The 13,260-nt window shown below is 54.4% G+C and overlaps 5 protein-coding genes across 5 annotated transcripts; 1 reads left to right on the top strand and 4 right to left on the bottom strand.

Annotated features, from left to right (window-relative positions):
• Window positions 1–62: 62 nt before the first annotated feature.
• A1O7_00771 (tryptophan synthase) lies at window positions 63–2,338 on the bottom strand (the record flags this gene model as incomplete). The annotated part of the gene is made up of 2 exons (XM_007754812.1): window positions 63–2,143; window positions 2,200–2,338. The coding sequence occupies 2 exons, from the start codon at window positions 2,336–2,338 to the stop codon at window positions 63–65; spliced, it is 2,220 nt and encodes a 739-aa protein (XP_007753002.1).
• A 648-nt stretch (window positions 2,339–2,986) lies between these two features.
• Window positions 2,987–3,634, bottom strand: A1O7_00770 (uncharacterized protein; the record flags this gene model as incomplete). The annotated part of the gene is made up of 1 exon (XM_007754811.1): window positions 2,987–3,634. One exon carries the CDS (start codon window positions 3,632–3,634, stop codon window positions 2,987–2,989), a length of 648 nt encoding a protein of 215 aa, XP_007753001.1.
• A 1,836-nt stretch (window positions 3,635–5,470) lies between these two features.
• Window positions 5,471–7,307, top strand: A1O7_00769 (uncharacterized protein; the record flags this gene model as incomplete). Its single annotated transcript, XM_007754810.1, has 4 exons — window positions 5,471–5,885; window positions 5,940–6,419; window positions 6,493–6,899; window positions 6,957–7,307. 4 exons carry the CDS (start codon window positions 5,471–5,473, stop codon window positions 7,305–7,307), a joined length of 1,653 nt encoding a protein of 550 aa, XP_007753000.1.
• Window positions 7,308–7,770: 463 nt separating this feature from the next.
• A1O7_00768 (uncharacterized protein) lies at window positions 7,771–9,036 on the bottom strand (the record flags this gene model as incomplete). Its single annotated transcript, XM_007754809.1, has 1 exon — window positions 7,771–9,036. The coding sequence occupies one exon, from the start codon at window positions 9,034–9,036 to the stop codon at window positions 7,771–7,773; it is 1,266 nt and encodes a 421-aa protein (XP_007752999.1).
• Window positions 9,037–9,904: 868 nt separating this feature from the next.
• On the bottom strand, window positions 9,905–12,219 carry A1O7_00767 (uncharacterized protein; the record flags this gene model as incomplete). Its single annotated transcript, XM_007754808.1, has 3 exons — window positions 9,905–10,998; window positions 11,047–12,049; window positions 12,100–12,219. 3 exons carry the CDS (start codon window positions 12,217–12,219, stop codon window positions 9,905–9,907), a joined length of 2,217 nt encoding a protein of 738 aa, XP_007752998.1.
• Between the last annotated feature and the right edge of the window lie 1,041 nt (window positions 12,220–13,260).

The following is a 13,260-nucleotide window of genomic DNA, read 5'->3' as shown; positions in this document are numbered from 1 at the left end:
ACTGTCATCTATGCATACTCCGGGCGCCAACTTCGGTCTCATCCCCAGTAGGCAAACGGCAATCAGAACCTCAAATCCCAGCCAATACCAGGGCCTAACCTGGGCAGCTCATCCGCGACGCTCTGGACATCCTTATCACCACGTCCGCTCAAACAAATCACCAGCGTCTGATCCTTTTGCATCTCCTTCGCAACCTGCATGGCTCCCCAAATAGCATGACTTGATTCCAGGGCGGGAATGATGCCCTCCGCCTCGCTGAGGGTCCGGAAACCAATCAATGCCTGCGAATCCGTGGCGCTGATGAAGCTGGCTCTTGAGCTGTCCTTCCAACTCGACAGCTCGGGTCCCACACCGGGGTAATCCAGACCCGCGGAGATGGAGTGTGTGTCGCTGATCTGCCCGTGCTCGTTTTGCAGCACATAAGTCCTCACGCCGTGAAGCACACCTATGGAGCCGCCACTTAGAGTGGCAGAGTGCTTGCCTGTGTCGACACCTTCACCCGCTGCTTCCACCCCAATCAACTTGACGGACGGATCCGAGCTGAACGGGAAGAACATGCCCACCGCGTTACTACCACCGCCGACACAGGCAATCACAGCATCGGGCAATCTACCCGTGAGTTCTTTCATCCCCTCCTTTGTCTCCTGGCCAATAACGCTCTGGAAGGTGCGTACAATGGTAGGGAAAGGATGAGGTCCGATGGCAGAACCAATGATGTAGTGAGTCGTATCGAGATCCACGACCCAGGCTCGGAGTGCTTCATTGACAGCATCTCGAAGCGTGCGCGATCCAGCTTCAACTGCCACGACCTTTGCGCCGAGAAGTTTCATGCGGAAGACGTTCAAGGCTTGCCGTCGCACATCTTCAGCACCCATGTACACCACGCACTCCATGCCGAACTTGGCACAAACGGTCGCGGTTGCCACACCGTGCTGGCCTGCACCAGTCTCGGCAATGATTCGTGTTTTGCCGAGTCGCTTGGCAATCAAGATCTGGCCCAGAGCGTTGTTGATCTTGTGACTTCCCGTGTGGTTCAGATCCTCTCGTTTCAGGTAGATCTGAGCACCGCCAACCTTTTCGGTCAGTCGTTCGGCCAAGTGCAACGACGAAGGCCGGCCCATGTACGGGTAGTGTGAGCGATATTCTTTCCAGAATTCCGGATCATTCTTGGCCGAGTTGAAGCCATCTTCGAGCTCGGCCAAGCAGTCCATCAATGATTCAGGGACATACTGACCGCCAAACTGGCCGAATTGAGCAGGAATAGCCTCTGGTTTGGGGGTCGTGCCATTAGTGGCCGAGTTGAGGGCATCGAGCTGATCTGCAAGGCCCGGCTCCGACGGGACATCGGCGTCGGTAATCACCTTGTCGACTTGAACTTGATGACCATTGATGCCGTTTACCGAAGCATTAGGCTCCTTTGCCGAGTTCATTGTTTCGACGATGCCGACCTCTCTCGTCAGACCGTTGGTGTTGTTGAATTCGCCCACTTTTCTGCCCGTGATTTCCGAGCAGTATTCCTGTACAGCCTTCGCTCGCTCGCCTTCCTTCGCGTTACCCAGTACTGTGACAATCTGGCTTCCAATTACCACACCCTCGGCAATCTGCGAGACGCTGAGGAAGTGTTCTCTGGTGCTCACGCCGAAGCCGACAGCTGCTGCAACTCCGCCCGAGTACTGATGAACCCTCTCCAGCAGCTCTGGTAGCTTGGTGTTGAGGGTGCCCGTTGCGCCCGTGACGCCCATTCTCGACACCACATAGATGAATGAGTCGGCGATTGAGCACAGCAGCTTCATCCTCCTCTCTGACGTAGCAGGTGCAATCAGCGGCACATACGACAGACCCTGCTTGGTGCAATTGTTCCTGAACCTGACTGCCTCCTCCGGCGGTAAATCGACCATTATGAACCCATTGACACCCGCCTCTTTGCAGTCCTTGAGCATGCGATCTTCGCCGTAGCGGAGCAAAGGATTATAGTAGCCCATGAACAAGACCGGGATTTTGAGACCTCTCTTTCGAGCATCGCGAACAAAATCTAGGGACTTGGACACGGTGATGCCATTGGCGAGCGCAACGGTATTCGACTTCTGAATGGTGGGCCCGTCGGCAATCGGGTCTGTGAAGGGTAGCCCCAGCTCAATAATATCTGGAAGGGAGTCAGGACTGTTCATAGCTGCTCATTGTGGGAGAGGGCGTGCTCACCGACACCGCCTGCTTGCAAGCCCAGCATGATATCAGGTGTTTCTGCAGCAGTCGGGTACCCCGCCGTGAAGTAGCCCACGAGGGCAGTCCGGCCCTCTTGCTTGCATTTCTCAAATGATTGTTTTATTGCAGCCGCCATGTTGAGAGGACTTTGAGAGAGACGAGAGTGGCGGGCAAAGAGGCACACGAAGAGGTAGAAGGAGAGGAGGACTATGTACTCAAATATGAGTCACCTCTTGCGCAGGCTGGGGTGGTCTATGTGCTGGTAGTCAGATATCAGGGTTGCGCTTGTAAGAATCGACAATGTACGAGTATGAGAGTACGCAGCGGCCGTGCCCCTTCGCAGCCATGGAAATTTTGCCGCCACCCGATCAAGCACCGACGGTGCATGACCTGGAGCTGTCCCTGCACAAGCCTAAAGATCATGGTGGGCTAGACAGAAACCCCGCCGAGGTCGGCCCGCCACTTTTTCAGCCTCGCCGACTTCTCCCCGCACGGCAGCGGCTACTGCACTCAGATGTGTTACTCATAAACCAACATCCGCCCAGTGTGCCGGACTCGGCGCGAAAGTACCTGCACCACAAGTACTGGTGAGCCGGAGACGCTGCAGAGCTTCGCAGCTGGTTCGCGCCAGCTAGGAGAAAGAAAATGTAGCGGTGAAGCTTCAAACCTACAGGACCTGCAGAAGCAGCCTGACGCCTGGTTGTGTGTTCGGGTTCGTTCAAAGCAAAGCGGAAGTGACCCTGGAGCCCATATCACCAGCATGGAAGTGATATCTGCATTCATCTCATTCCAAGACGTCCCCTTCCTTACCCTCACTCCCGTCCCTCTCACCGATACTCATGATATCGTGCAGGCACTGCAACCACTTCAGTTCTCCGTCCACGTTCTCTTGCCGCCACCAATACTTGACCTTGATCAATCGGCCCGCGCCATCGCCGTTGTCGTTGTCGTTGTCCTCCCAGAGATCCACTCTCATGCCGATCCAGTTCTCGGACTGTGTCAGCTCGTCGAGCTGCGACGGCGTCATGCCCAGTGGTGCGACGACTTCTTCGGCAAGTACCTCCGATTCTTCGATTGCCTTGAGTGGGCGAATGCTGTAGTAGCTCTTCCCTGTCAGTGCCTTGATATCGCTGGGAGCTGAACGCTTTTCATCATTCGGGGCTTCGACAGTTTCAGCCTCTGTTGCGGTAGAAGATGATTGCACACGCTCGTAACTTTCAACGTCTTGAAAACCAGCGGCCTCCAAGAGATACTGGATGATAGTGTCTCGCTTGAGTGCGGCGTAGCTGGGATTGGTGCGGCAGACTTGCATGCATGTTGGACTGAAGAAGCTGGCTTTGGAAGGTATGTGCAGGGTGTGGCGGTAGGTGTGGTAGAGGTGTTTGAGTTGGGCATGAACTGCTTCTGAAGCCGGTGTGGAGACGGACGCCATTTTGCTGATGAATGAAATATAGCCACAGGGACGATGAGAGTCTTATCAGGTTTTCAGCGCGCAGGTGAGTGAGGACAGGTGTTCCAAGATCGCTGTCTACCACAGTAAGGAAACGTGGCCGTAAAGTCGGAACGGCGACGGTACTTACCTGGTAATCGGGAATCGAAAATACCGTAGACATGCAGGTCCAGGCACCTTCTCAGGTGTGTTCGGTATGCGCCCCCCGTATCATGGACAACATGCCCGTCTTATAGCCACTTCATATTGGAGGGATGATCCCACGGAAAGATCTAGCCCAACCCGTGAGCTTTCATCCTGACACCACACCATTGCCTTTGTCTTTCTTTTTTCATGTCGTTGTATGGTCGATGACTGTGGTGGCAGGAGGCACGCAGTATTACCTACCACTTGAGGGTGCTGTGCGGTAGGTGCTTGGCACGAGTGCTGTCTTCAGATATTTAGCTGGGTAGCTACATTTAGACTGATAATCCATCATTCATCACTTGATAAACACCAAGCTGGTGTGCGTTTAGCCATAAGGACGTGCGCTGACCTCTTCATAACAGATTGTACCTACCCTTCGTCCTCGAAGATCCCAGGACTTGTGAAGGATTTCTTGATTGCCGGAAAAGCTGTCCCTGAAGAAGCGACAACCCCCCAATCGCGAAGATTTCAGATAACACATCTCACATCTGGTGCTCGTCCTACTCACTGCGAAATCCAATTCTGGGACTTTGGATGCACTTGATCTCCCATCGACCGAACCAATCAATGTGTCGAATGACCGCCTCAACGCTACCTCGGTGAGGGTGATGCTAACCAGGACGAGAGCAAGAGGCGAACCACGCGTCAGTCAAGTTCGCCTAACACGAATTTGGCGATAGAGCGTGCAGATATCTACGGTACATCGAGGTGGAAGAATTGCAGAGAGTCATTGCAAACTGACTCGTCGTCGATGCTCATGCTTCCAGACCCAGGGCTGGGCTCGCTTCGTGTGCCACAACACAATATTCAATCCATCGCAAGAAATTCCCGACCCCTTGCAAATCGATCGTGGCTCACCTCTCTCGAACGCTTCGCGAAGCGTCTCAAGGCCCAGGATGTTCTCGGCTCTGTTCTGTGGTGCCAGTCTGGCAAGACTGCTCCTCCCTTACATCAACCTGTTCCCGGCTGAAGGACTGCGCAACGTGACCGGCGACTGGCCGTCGCGGGACCACGACAATGAATGACTGATTCAGGACTAGCATACGAAGTATCTCCCCGCAAAGTCAAAAGCTTCCCCAAAGTCTCTCCGCCTTTCTTAGCATTCGCTTAATGCCTGCTTCTCGCTGCAAGCTCGAAATCTCGAACTTCTGGCCCACTGTTTGCGAGACAACAGGAGTTCCTTCGAGGCATAGCCTGACAGAACCGTTGCCTCCACATCTGTGAGAAGCTGCCAGTCGGATCCATCTCCAACGCCGCAGCAGACCAACTCAGACCCACTGAAGATGTCTGGACTCGACCATTTCCGATGATCTGGCATTGACAAGGAGAACACATGGCTGCCCTGACTGTGGAGAAAGTTCAACTAAAGACAACGGCGGAAACGATCGAACCAACCACCTGCGGTTGGTCCTGACAAGACTCTGCTAGCCGACAACCGCGGCATCCACCTCGGCTGAAGGGTGCCTGGATCCAGTGATATCCGAGGGACTTATTGATGGAATGAAGATGTTGAATCATGGTATATTACTTAGCTACCTGTCTCCTCTTCTCTTCGAGGAAGGCTCAACCATCTCGAGCCTCCAACCACGCTGTCCCTGGACCGACTTGTCTGCCGCGTAACACGAGCCCATCATGGCCTTCGGGACGGAAAGACACTGGAGCGGATGGAACTTTTTCATTTGTTTCATGGTCTCTCTGGGGCAGATAGCTTTCGGCTATCCAGCTTCCATTATCGGTGTCACGCTCGCACAACCATCTTTCCTGGTCTATATGGGCCTACTCGATGTCACCCAGGATCCGCCCGTGATGACACCCGGGGCTGACCAAAAGATTGGAGCAATGTCAGGAGTTTTCCAAGCCGGCGCTGCCATCAATGTCTTCATCGCCGGCTGGGTGGCGGACCGATGGGGTCGCAAGGCCGCCTTCTACGAGTGCGGATTGCTCTCGCTGTTCGGCGGTGCAATGCTTTGTGGTTCAAGGAACGCAACAATGTTCATCATTGCTCGACTCTTCGCTGGTGGTGGAAGTTGGGGATATCTTGCCGTCAGTAAGTCGAATCATGTTGATTCCTCCCAGATTTTCTGTTCCTGACAGATGACAGCGCCCTTCTACTCGGCGGAGCTGGCACCTCCAGGTCTCCGGGGTCTGATGGTGGGCATGAACGGTGTCAATATCGCGCTGGGCTATGGCCTTGCTTCCTACATGGGCCTCGCATTCTACTACATTGAGGATCCCCAGACGCAGTGGCGAGGGCCCTTGGGAATTGCACTCATCTGGCCCTTCATGATGATGCTGGTGTGCTTTATCATTCCAGAGTCACCTCGGTATCTTCTCATGAAGGGCAAGGTTGAGCAGGCAAAAGAGGTTGTCTTCAAGCTGCATGCCTCCAAGAATGACCCCGACAATGAGTTCGCCCGTGGAGAATTCTATCAGATGTCGAAACAAGCCGAACTAGATCGGACCATGGAGCCCGGCTGGATCGAGATGTTCCGACGTCCTAGCTATCGCAAGCGAACCATCATGGCCATGGGTTTCGCATTCATTGGCCAATCGACGGGCGTGCTGGTCCTCAACAATTACGGTAAGTCCGTTATCGAGCGACAACCGCAATCCCAATCCCCGTCACATTTCTGGCATCCACTAACATCCTTCAGGTCCGACCATCTACGCAGCTCTGGGTTATAATACCTTGTACCAGCTGATCTTCCAATGTGGTTGGATCACTGTCGGCATCATCGGCAACCTCATAGGAGCTCTCATCATGGACTGGACGGGCCGCAAACCTTTACTGATTCTCGGTGTCGGTGGCTGTTGCGTCAGCCTCATCCTCGAAGCGGCCATGGTCAGCTCCTTTGCGGAAGAAGGCACCAACAAGGCGGGCCTCCGCATGGGTGTGGCGGCGGCGTACCTTTTCCTGCTGGTGTACAGCATCGGTGTCGACGTGGCCGGCGTGGTCTTCTATTCCGAGCTTTTCCCCAACCACCTCAGGGCCAAGGGCCTGTCTCTCAGTATCGCGGTCATTGCACTGACAGACTTGGTATACCTACAAGTTGCCGCCACGGTAAGAGACCACTCCCATTTGTGGACTGCAACAACGGCTAACAGATTCGCTTAACAGGCTTTTGCCAACATCGGCTGGAAATTCTACCTCGTCTTCATCATCATTTCTGGCCTTGGAACGTTCTTTACATACTTCTACCTTCCCGAGACCAAGAACATCCCGCTTGAAGAGATGGCCAAGTTGTTCGGAGACGAAGTGGCGGTCTATGCCGAAGATCTTCATGTCGATCACCGTACCCACGAGCTCATTGTGGACGAGCATGGTCATCATGGGGACGGTGTGCATCGGGTGGCTACCGAGGCGGGCGCTGTGCCCAGGACCTCCCACAGCGCAGACGTCGAGAAGGGCGCGGCGGCCCATGGAACCACAGTTGAGCATGTCGATGCTGCGCAGGCCGAGAAGAAGTAAACATCTTGCCCAAGTCGATGGCGACAACGAGGGAAACTAGTGGTGCATACAATTGCAACGCGGAGATAAAGGGGGACAACAGACGGCAAGTGGTACATAGCTTGCATCTGGCCGTCTCCAAGCCTCTTATACGACAGGTAGACAAGAAAACAGTCAGTCAAGGAAAGTGTATGCAAGATAGGTGATGAATCTGAGAAATCGACCGAGGTTCAGTCCCCGGTAATCAACTTCTGCCCCCTGGCCTGCTGGCACGAAACAATCCGACAGAGCCGTCATCGTCCAGTGAGCCCGGTCCAGTCCAGTCAGGCACAGTGTCGGGCACCCTCTTCGCCCAAGCCTGCAAAATCACCCCAGCCTAGATCCACCTAGACACGCGCCAGTTATACGTAAAGGCAGCCAGCTGTATATTTCACTCGGTCATCGATAAAGACAGTCAGACCACGTGGACAGTATGTAGGCGTAATTATACGCAGTACTTGGACCGGTTCATCAGATCCTCCATATCCTGTAGAGTCTGAACGTGCGCCAATTTGGGTTTGACCACGCCGACCTCCTGGGCGCTGTCCGTGGCCAGTTCATTCTTCGTGGCATTTGATTCAACGTCCGTGTCTGCTACCACACTGTCGAGCTTCTTCTTCGCCTTCTTCCTCCTCTCCCAGACTTCCATGCCCTTGTTGATCAAGGCCGCGATGAGCACCAACATTGAGTTCACAATCGGACCCCACTGCCCGATGGCAATGTCCGCCTCGTTGGTCGGGTACCCGCCCTCCAGCAGCGTGACCTCGTTGAAGACAACGTTGATCACCATCAGCGGCAGACACAGGATATCAATGACGAGGCCCAAAAACAACCAGGGCAGAAGGAACCCGCAGATCAACCACTTTTTGTAGGTCCACCGCGACCGCCGCACATACCCCAAAAGGGCAAAGTACCCGCCGTACCACTTCTCCATGCTGGCCTTGTAGACCGTCTTTGCGAACTGCTCGCGATGGCCCGGCTGGATCATGTAGCTCATGACGATCTTCACGCAGGCCTGCGAAGGCGTGTGTTCCTGCGCGTCGATGCTCAGCGCCGCGTAGGCGGCAAACTGGACGGGTCCCACAAGAACATAGGTGAGCGTCTTGTATCGTGAATTGTCCAACACGCGTTGCGGAACGGCCAGGATCTCGGATTTTGTTCTCATCGGCTTCGCCACGTCAAAGCACTTGTACGTGCAGTTGAATCCCGGGTCGATCAGCTGCAATGGGGACTCTAACAACGTCCCTGTCGCGGAGTAACAGGCTGGTTCGGGGGATGTCAACTCCGTGTCGAACAACTCGGCCCTTCCAAACACCAGGCCGATGCCAACCAAGATACCCCAGCAGATCATCACGACCCTCGCCCGCGAGTCTCTTAGTGTCGAACTCCAATGGATGATCCCGATATAGGCCAGAGCGCCGGTGGAGAGGACCGCCCAGGCAGCCATGATGTCGAGATCAAAAACGTCCGCTTTGGATGTCACGAGCGCCATGATGTGGATTGCCGCCGTTCCTGCGTAGGTGAGTGCGCTGACCAGGGCGCCAATGACGAGCCATTCGGAGCGACGGCCGAAGATGGCAAAGACAAGCGTCACGTAGTAGAGAATCCGCGGGAGAAGGCCGTAGGTACCAGACACCGCATACACGCAGCTGACGTGCGTAACTGGGGGTCCGCTCGAGTTGCTGAAGGGCGTCAAGTTATTGCTTGACATGCTTTTGGAGGATCAGGAGGTAAATGATTTCACTCTTGGCTGCTGTTGTCTTCCAGCGTTCATCGGAGCTGAAGCAGCTGGAGCCGCATCCTTCTGGGGGCGTCCAGAGGCCCGCTGAGGTATCGACGCCAACTCTCTCAAGTAGCAGGCCGCGAAGGCCTCATGTTCCGTGGTCACGCTCTTGAAGACTGTGTCACAGTCCGTGAAGGGAAGAGGAGCAACAACGTCGCGTGAAGATTGTCAAAGATAGCTTCGGCACTCCTTGGCGGTCGGCCAAATGTCTGGAGTTTCAAGGTTGCAATTGCTACCAACTGGGAAGCCATGAAATACGAGTACGAACAGCCCTGCGATTTCGGCCTTCGGAAAATCTTGTCCGGCGAAGGTTCCCACTACGAGTACGGAGGAGCACTCTGTCTTTTAGGGCTGTTGAGATATTCCGCCGGTACTGTTATCTGTCTCTGTTCACTAAACATCCGCCTTCCGCCAGCAACTTCTATCTTTCTCACCATGTCGCTCGGAGGCCTGTCCTCCGCCAATAACGAGATATTTCCATGGCTGTACGCCCTGTCTGCCTACGGAAGTATGATGCCACACTACTTGACCAAGAACATCTGGCTATCACCAATAGCAGCAAGAAATATACGACCATGACAGCTACGGGTTGACAATAACAACGCCAATTGCCCCCTACCCAACGTCAGAAATACATTTATTGTTGTGGCTGGGTTGCTACTTTGATTTCCAAAAGGTGCTGCCCATGGGCGCTAAGCCTCTGACGCGATAAGAAGTGCATCCTTGTGACTGTGATTGTGTCCATGACTGTGTTCAAGGCCCTGGAATGTGATACCTGATACATGATACCTATCCCTCAGCCCATTACAATATCCCTCCATACAGGTCCCGGGTCTGGCGCTCTTTCCAGGCTGTCCGTCAAAACCCGTCCCAAACCCTCGCGGTAGTAAACGCCATCTTTCTGAGAAACCAGCAAGACATTATAAACGCCGTAATCTCTCTTTCTCAAGGCTTCCTCAATGTCATCAGGCATTGTCCCTTCCCAAATTGCAAGCTCATCATCAGTGAATCGGCTAACTCGTGACATGACCAGGAAGTCGAGCGGTTGGCCCACGCGAGGCATCCATGACACGTCCAGGTCGATGGTGCCGCACCATAGGCCGTTGCGGTCTGCGATACCCGCGCGGATCAGGCCCGGGTCAGCTGGTGCCGGGCGGACCGTCGATAAGGCGCTCGGCCCTGTAAGCCTCTTCCTCAAGGGCGATATAACGGATTTGTGTATCAGTGAAGGGGCGGTGAGACTGAATGGCACGACTACCGTCCGAAAGTGTAATAACGGAAGCGAGCTGCCGAGTCTGTGGCTGGACATCGGTTCGAGGGTTTTAGGTCGTGGTATGGGTGGCGAGATCCGTTCGTAGGCTTGTTTGGGAAATTTGTGGATGTGGCTTGCCAGGTCTGCGTGCCACTCGATCCACGAACGAGCCACCTCGGTATACTTCCATTGGATTTCTCCAACCCAGCCGGACCATGACCAGCTGGGGAATCCTGGCCGACGATGTAGCCTCTTGGTCGACTCCCAGAGTATTGACGGGTCCATCATTGTCTCCAAGGCGCCGTAGTAGACGCGATCGCCTATCCGCTTCTCCAACACCAGCTGCATACCCTCAAAAGCATTCAAGATGTCGTTGGCGTTCGTCAGTTCGCGCCGTGTGTATAGTTCCACTGCCGAAGTGAACTGTACAAAAGGTTTCTCACGAAAGATCCGGGTCGGCATATCAATCGAATCCAGTGACCATCCGTTGACAGGCGGAATTTCAATGTCCTCGCAGTACGTCGTCCGTCGACATTGGTAGTATATTCGTCCATTCACAAAAAGAAGGACTCGCCGGGAGAGCATCCGCTCCTGGAAGGTCCATGCCCGCGAATCCCACTGGGATGTGGATATGTAATCTGATGGTCGTCAGTGATGATCGTTAGGTTCGCCAGAAAACAACATACCTTCCGCAAGATGCGACACCATCAATCGCAGGCCAGGCTTCACCTGCTCGATTTCTTGATGGAAGGTACGAGACTCTTTCCTCACGCCAGGCAGCCCTGCGTTCGCATCTTTTCCCGAGCCAGCCACCACGGTGAGAGCAGCTCTGGCATATACCCAGTCGTCATGATACTGAAAGCCATCGTCATGCAATAACGCCAAGCTATCCGTCCACAGGTATCTCTCGCCCAGCATTTTGGTCAGCTTGATGGTATCCTTGATCGTTCGAGGGATCTTTTCCTTCTCGAGTGCGCCCGGCTGTGACAGTTTCGGGAGATTCTTGGATGTGGTAAAGAGCTGGTTGAAGTTCTTGCCCCATAGATAACTCAGCGCCACGTATCTTGCTGTCATCGGCGTTTCGACAATGCACATGTTGTGGACGTCAATGGCGCGGAAGACGTCCTTCGGTTCTCCCAGCAATTCGGGATGTACCAACGACTCTTCACACTCCATCCCATGGGTTGTCTCGCAGTCATGTAGCCATTGCCGCAGCTGGTGGGGGTCCAGCAGGTCGGGAGACGTAATCCTACGTCCCAAGAACTCCCGGGTGGGAGCATCGTCCGCCAAAAGGACGAGATATCCATCTTTAAATGCTTGGGGGTCGCTGTATATCAGGAGCCGTCTTGTCTTTGGCTTGAAAATATGTTCCCCTGGCCGGTCGGGATCAGGCCCGAGATCTTCTTGTCCATCCACTACCCACCGTGCATAGCAGAGCGGGTCATCATCGGCATGCAGACTGGGATTGCGTTGGTCTGAGGGTCGATCTGCGATCTCAAGGACTAGTCGACAGAATGGACAGTGAGTCCTTGTTCGAATCTGTGAGAGTCTTCCCAGGTACCGGAATTTATGGGACCGTTCGAACTCGTGGTCCTTCTCATCTGGTTGAACTAGGAATGACTCGAGTCTAAGGTCTATGCGCAGGCATGTGTCGCAAAGGTAGGATTCCTCCGGCGTGGACTGGTCGGTCTGTTCACTTGGTCAGCAACTGTTTCGCATCGCCTGAGGGGAGCACATACCCCGGCTTTGATCCAGCTAGCAGGTAGTCGACCCAGTTGTCTGAACCTCTTGGTGAGCTGTAGTATAGCCGCTGAAGACGATGAAGACGAAGAGCCCTCGACAGGTTCAGGTGTCGACATCTGCGTGCATTTGTGTCCGGATTGTGGTTCTAGCGGGGATAGTGAAGGTGACGGAGATGGGGAGATCGCGAGGGACAGCGATGGTCCCCGGTGTCTCTGGCTTGCAGGTGAAGCTGCATTCCTCATAGGGTGGGGCGGGGACAGCGACATCAGAGAGGTCTGCACGAGGTCGTGCTCGTAGTCGATTGGCACGAACGTTTGGACGGGAAAATTGGGGTTGCTATAGCATGAACAGGTCGAAGTTATCCTAGATACAGTAGTGCGTAGCAAGCAGGCTTCCGATTACTGCTACGCTGAATTACCGCAGCGTCAGTACTGTGGTAAGTACAACAGCAGTTTTGCAAACAGACTGACTTCAAGACACCCCACAGTCCTGCCTTTACGCTTGCCCAAATCCCAGAGTAAGTGGCGCCGACGGGGCTTGTTGCAGGCTAGCTGAGGCTGATTTGAAACATCTCAACTGGCTAGGGCTTGTGCTTACCTTGGAGCCATAATTGGTCCAGAACCTAGGCGATCCCGACGCCTATCACCATGCGACGTGCCTCTGAATAGGGCTGCTTGTGTCCATAAGGCGCCCATCCGCCTCATGCAAAAGTCAAAGTCCACGTTAGCCGAATCCACCGCTATCGAGACACTTGCGGAAGCTACGCTTCGGCCCTTTCAGCTTCTGGCAGGTCTTGCCGCAGCCGGGAAAGATGGCTGTCTCCACATTAAGTACCGTGGGATAACCAGCAATGCCCGCGTCACGCGTCTCCGGTGAAAGTCGAAAGTCTCAGGGCTGCAAGCACCACACACCCTTCTGAAGCATAGGCGAAAGGTACTTGTCGGACAGTGGAAATTCACCAGCGACTGAGCAAATGCGACTCTTCGAAGCGGACCTGCACTCGGGCGACCGCAACGGCTGCCATGTGCTGCTCACTAGCGTCAGATCAAGATGAAGCCGCGATATAAGCAAAACAGCCTCACAGGAAAATTCCAAAAGCTCGCGGCGCAGACGCCCGGGCAGCCCAGCCGGAAGACGAAATTGTGAAAGCGGATGAG

Source organism: Cladophialophora yegresii, assembly GCF_000585515.1.
Source record: "Cladophialophora yegresii CBS 114405 chromosome Unknown aczIN-supercont1.1, whole genome shotgun sequence".
Lineage (NCBI taxonomy): Eukaryota > Fungi > Ascomycota > Eurotiomycetes > Chaetothyriales > Herpotrichiellaceae > Cladophialophora > Cladophialophora yegresii.
The sequence above is the reverse complement of the archived record's forward strand: the minus strand, read 5'-3'. Positions and strand labels throughout refer to the sequence as shown.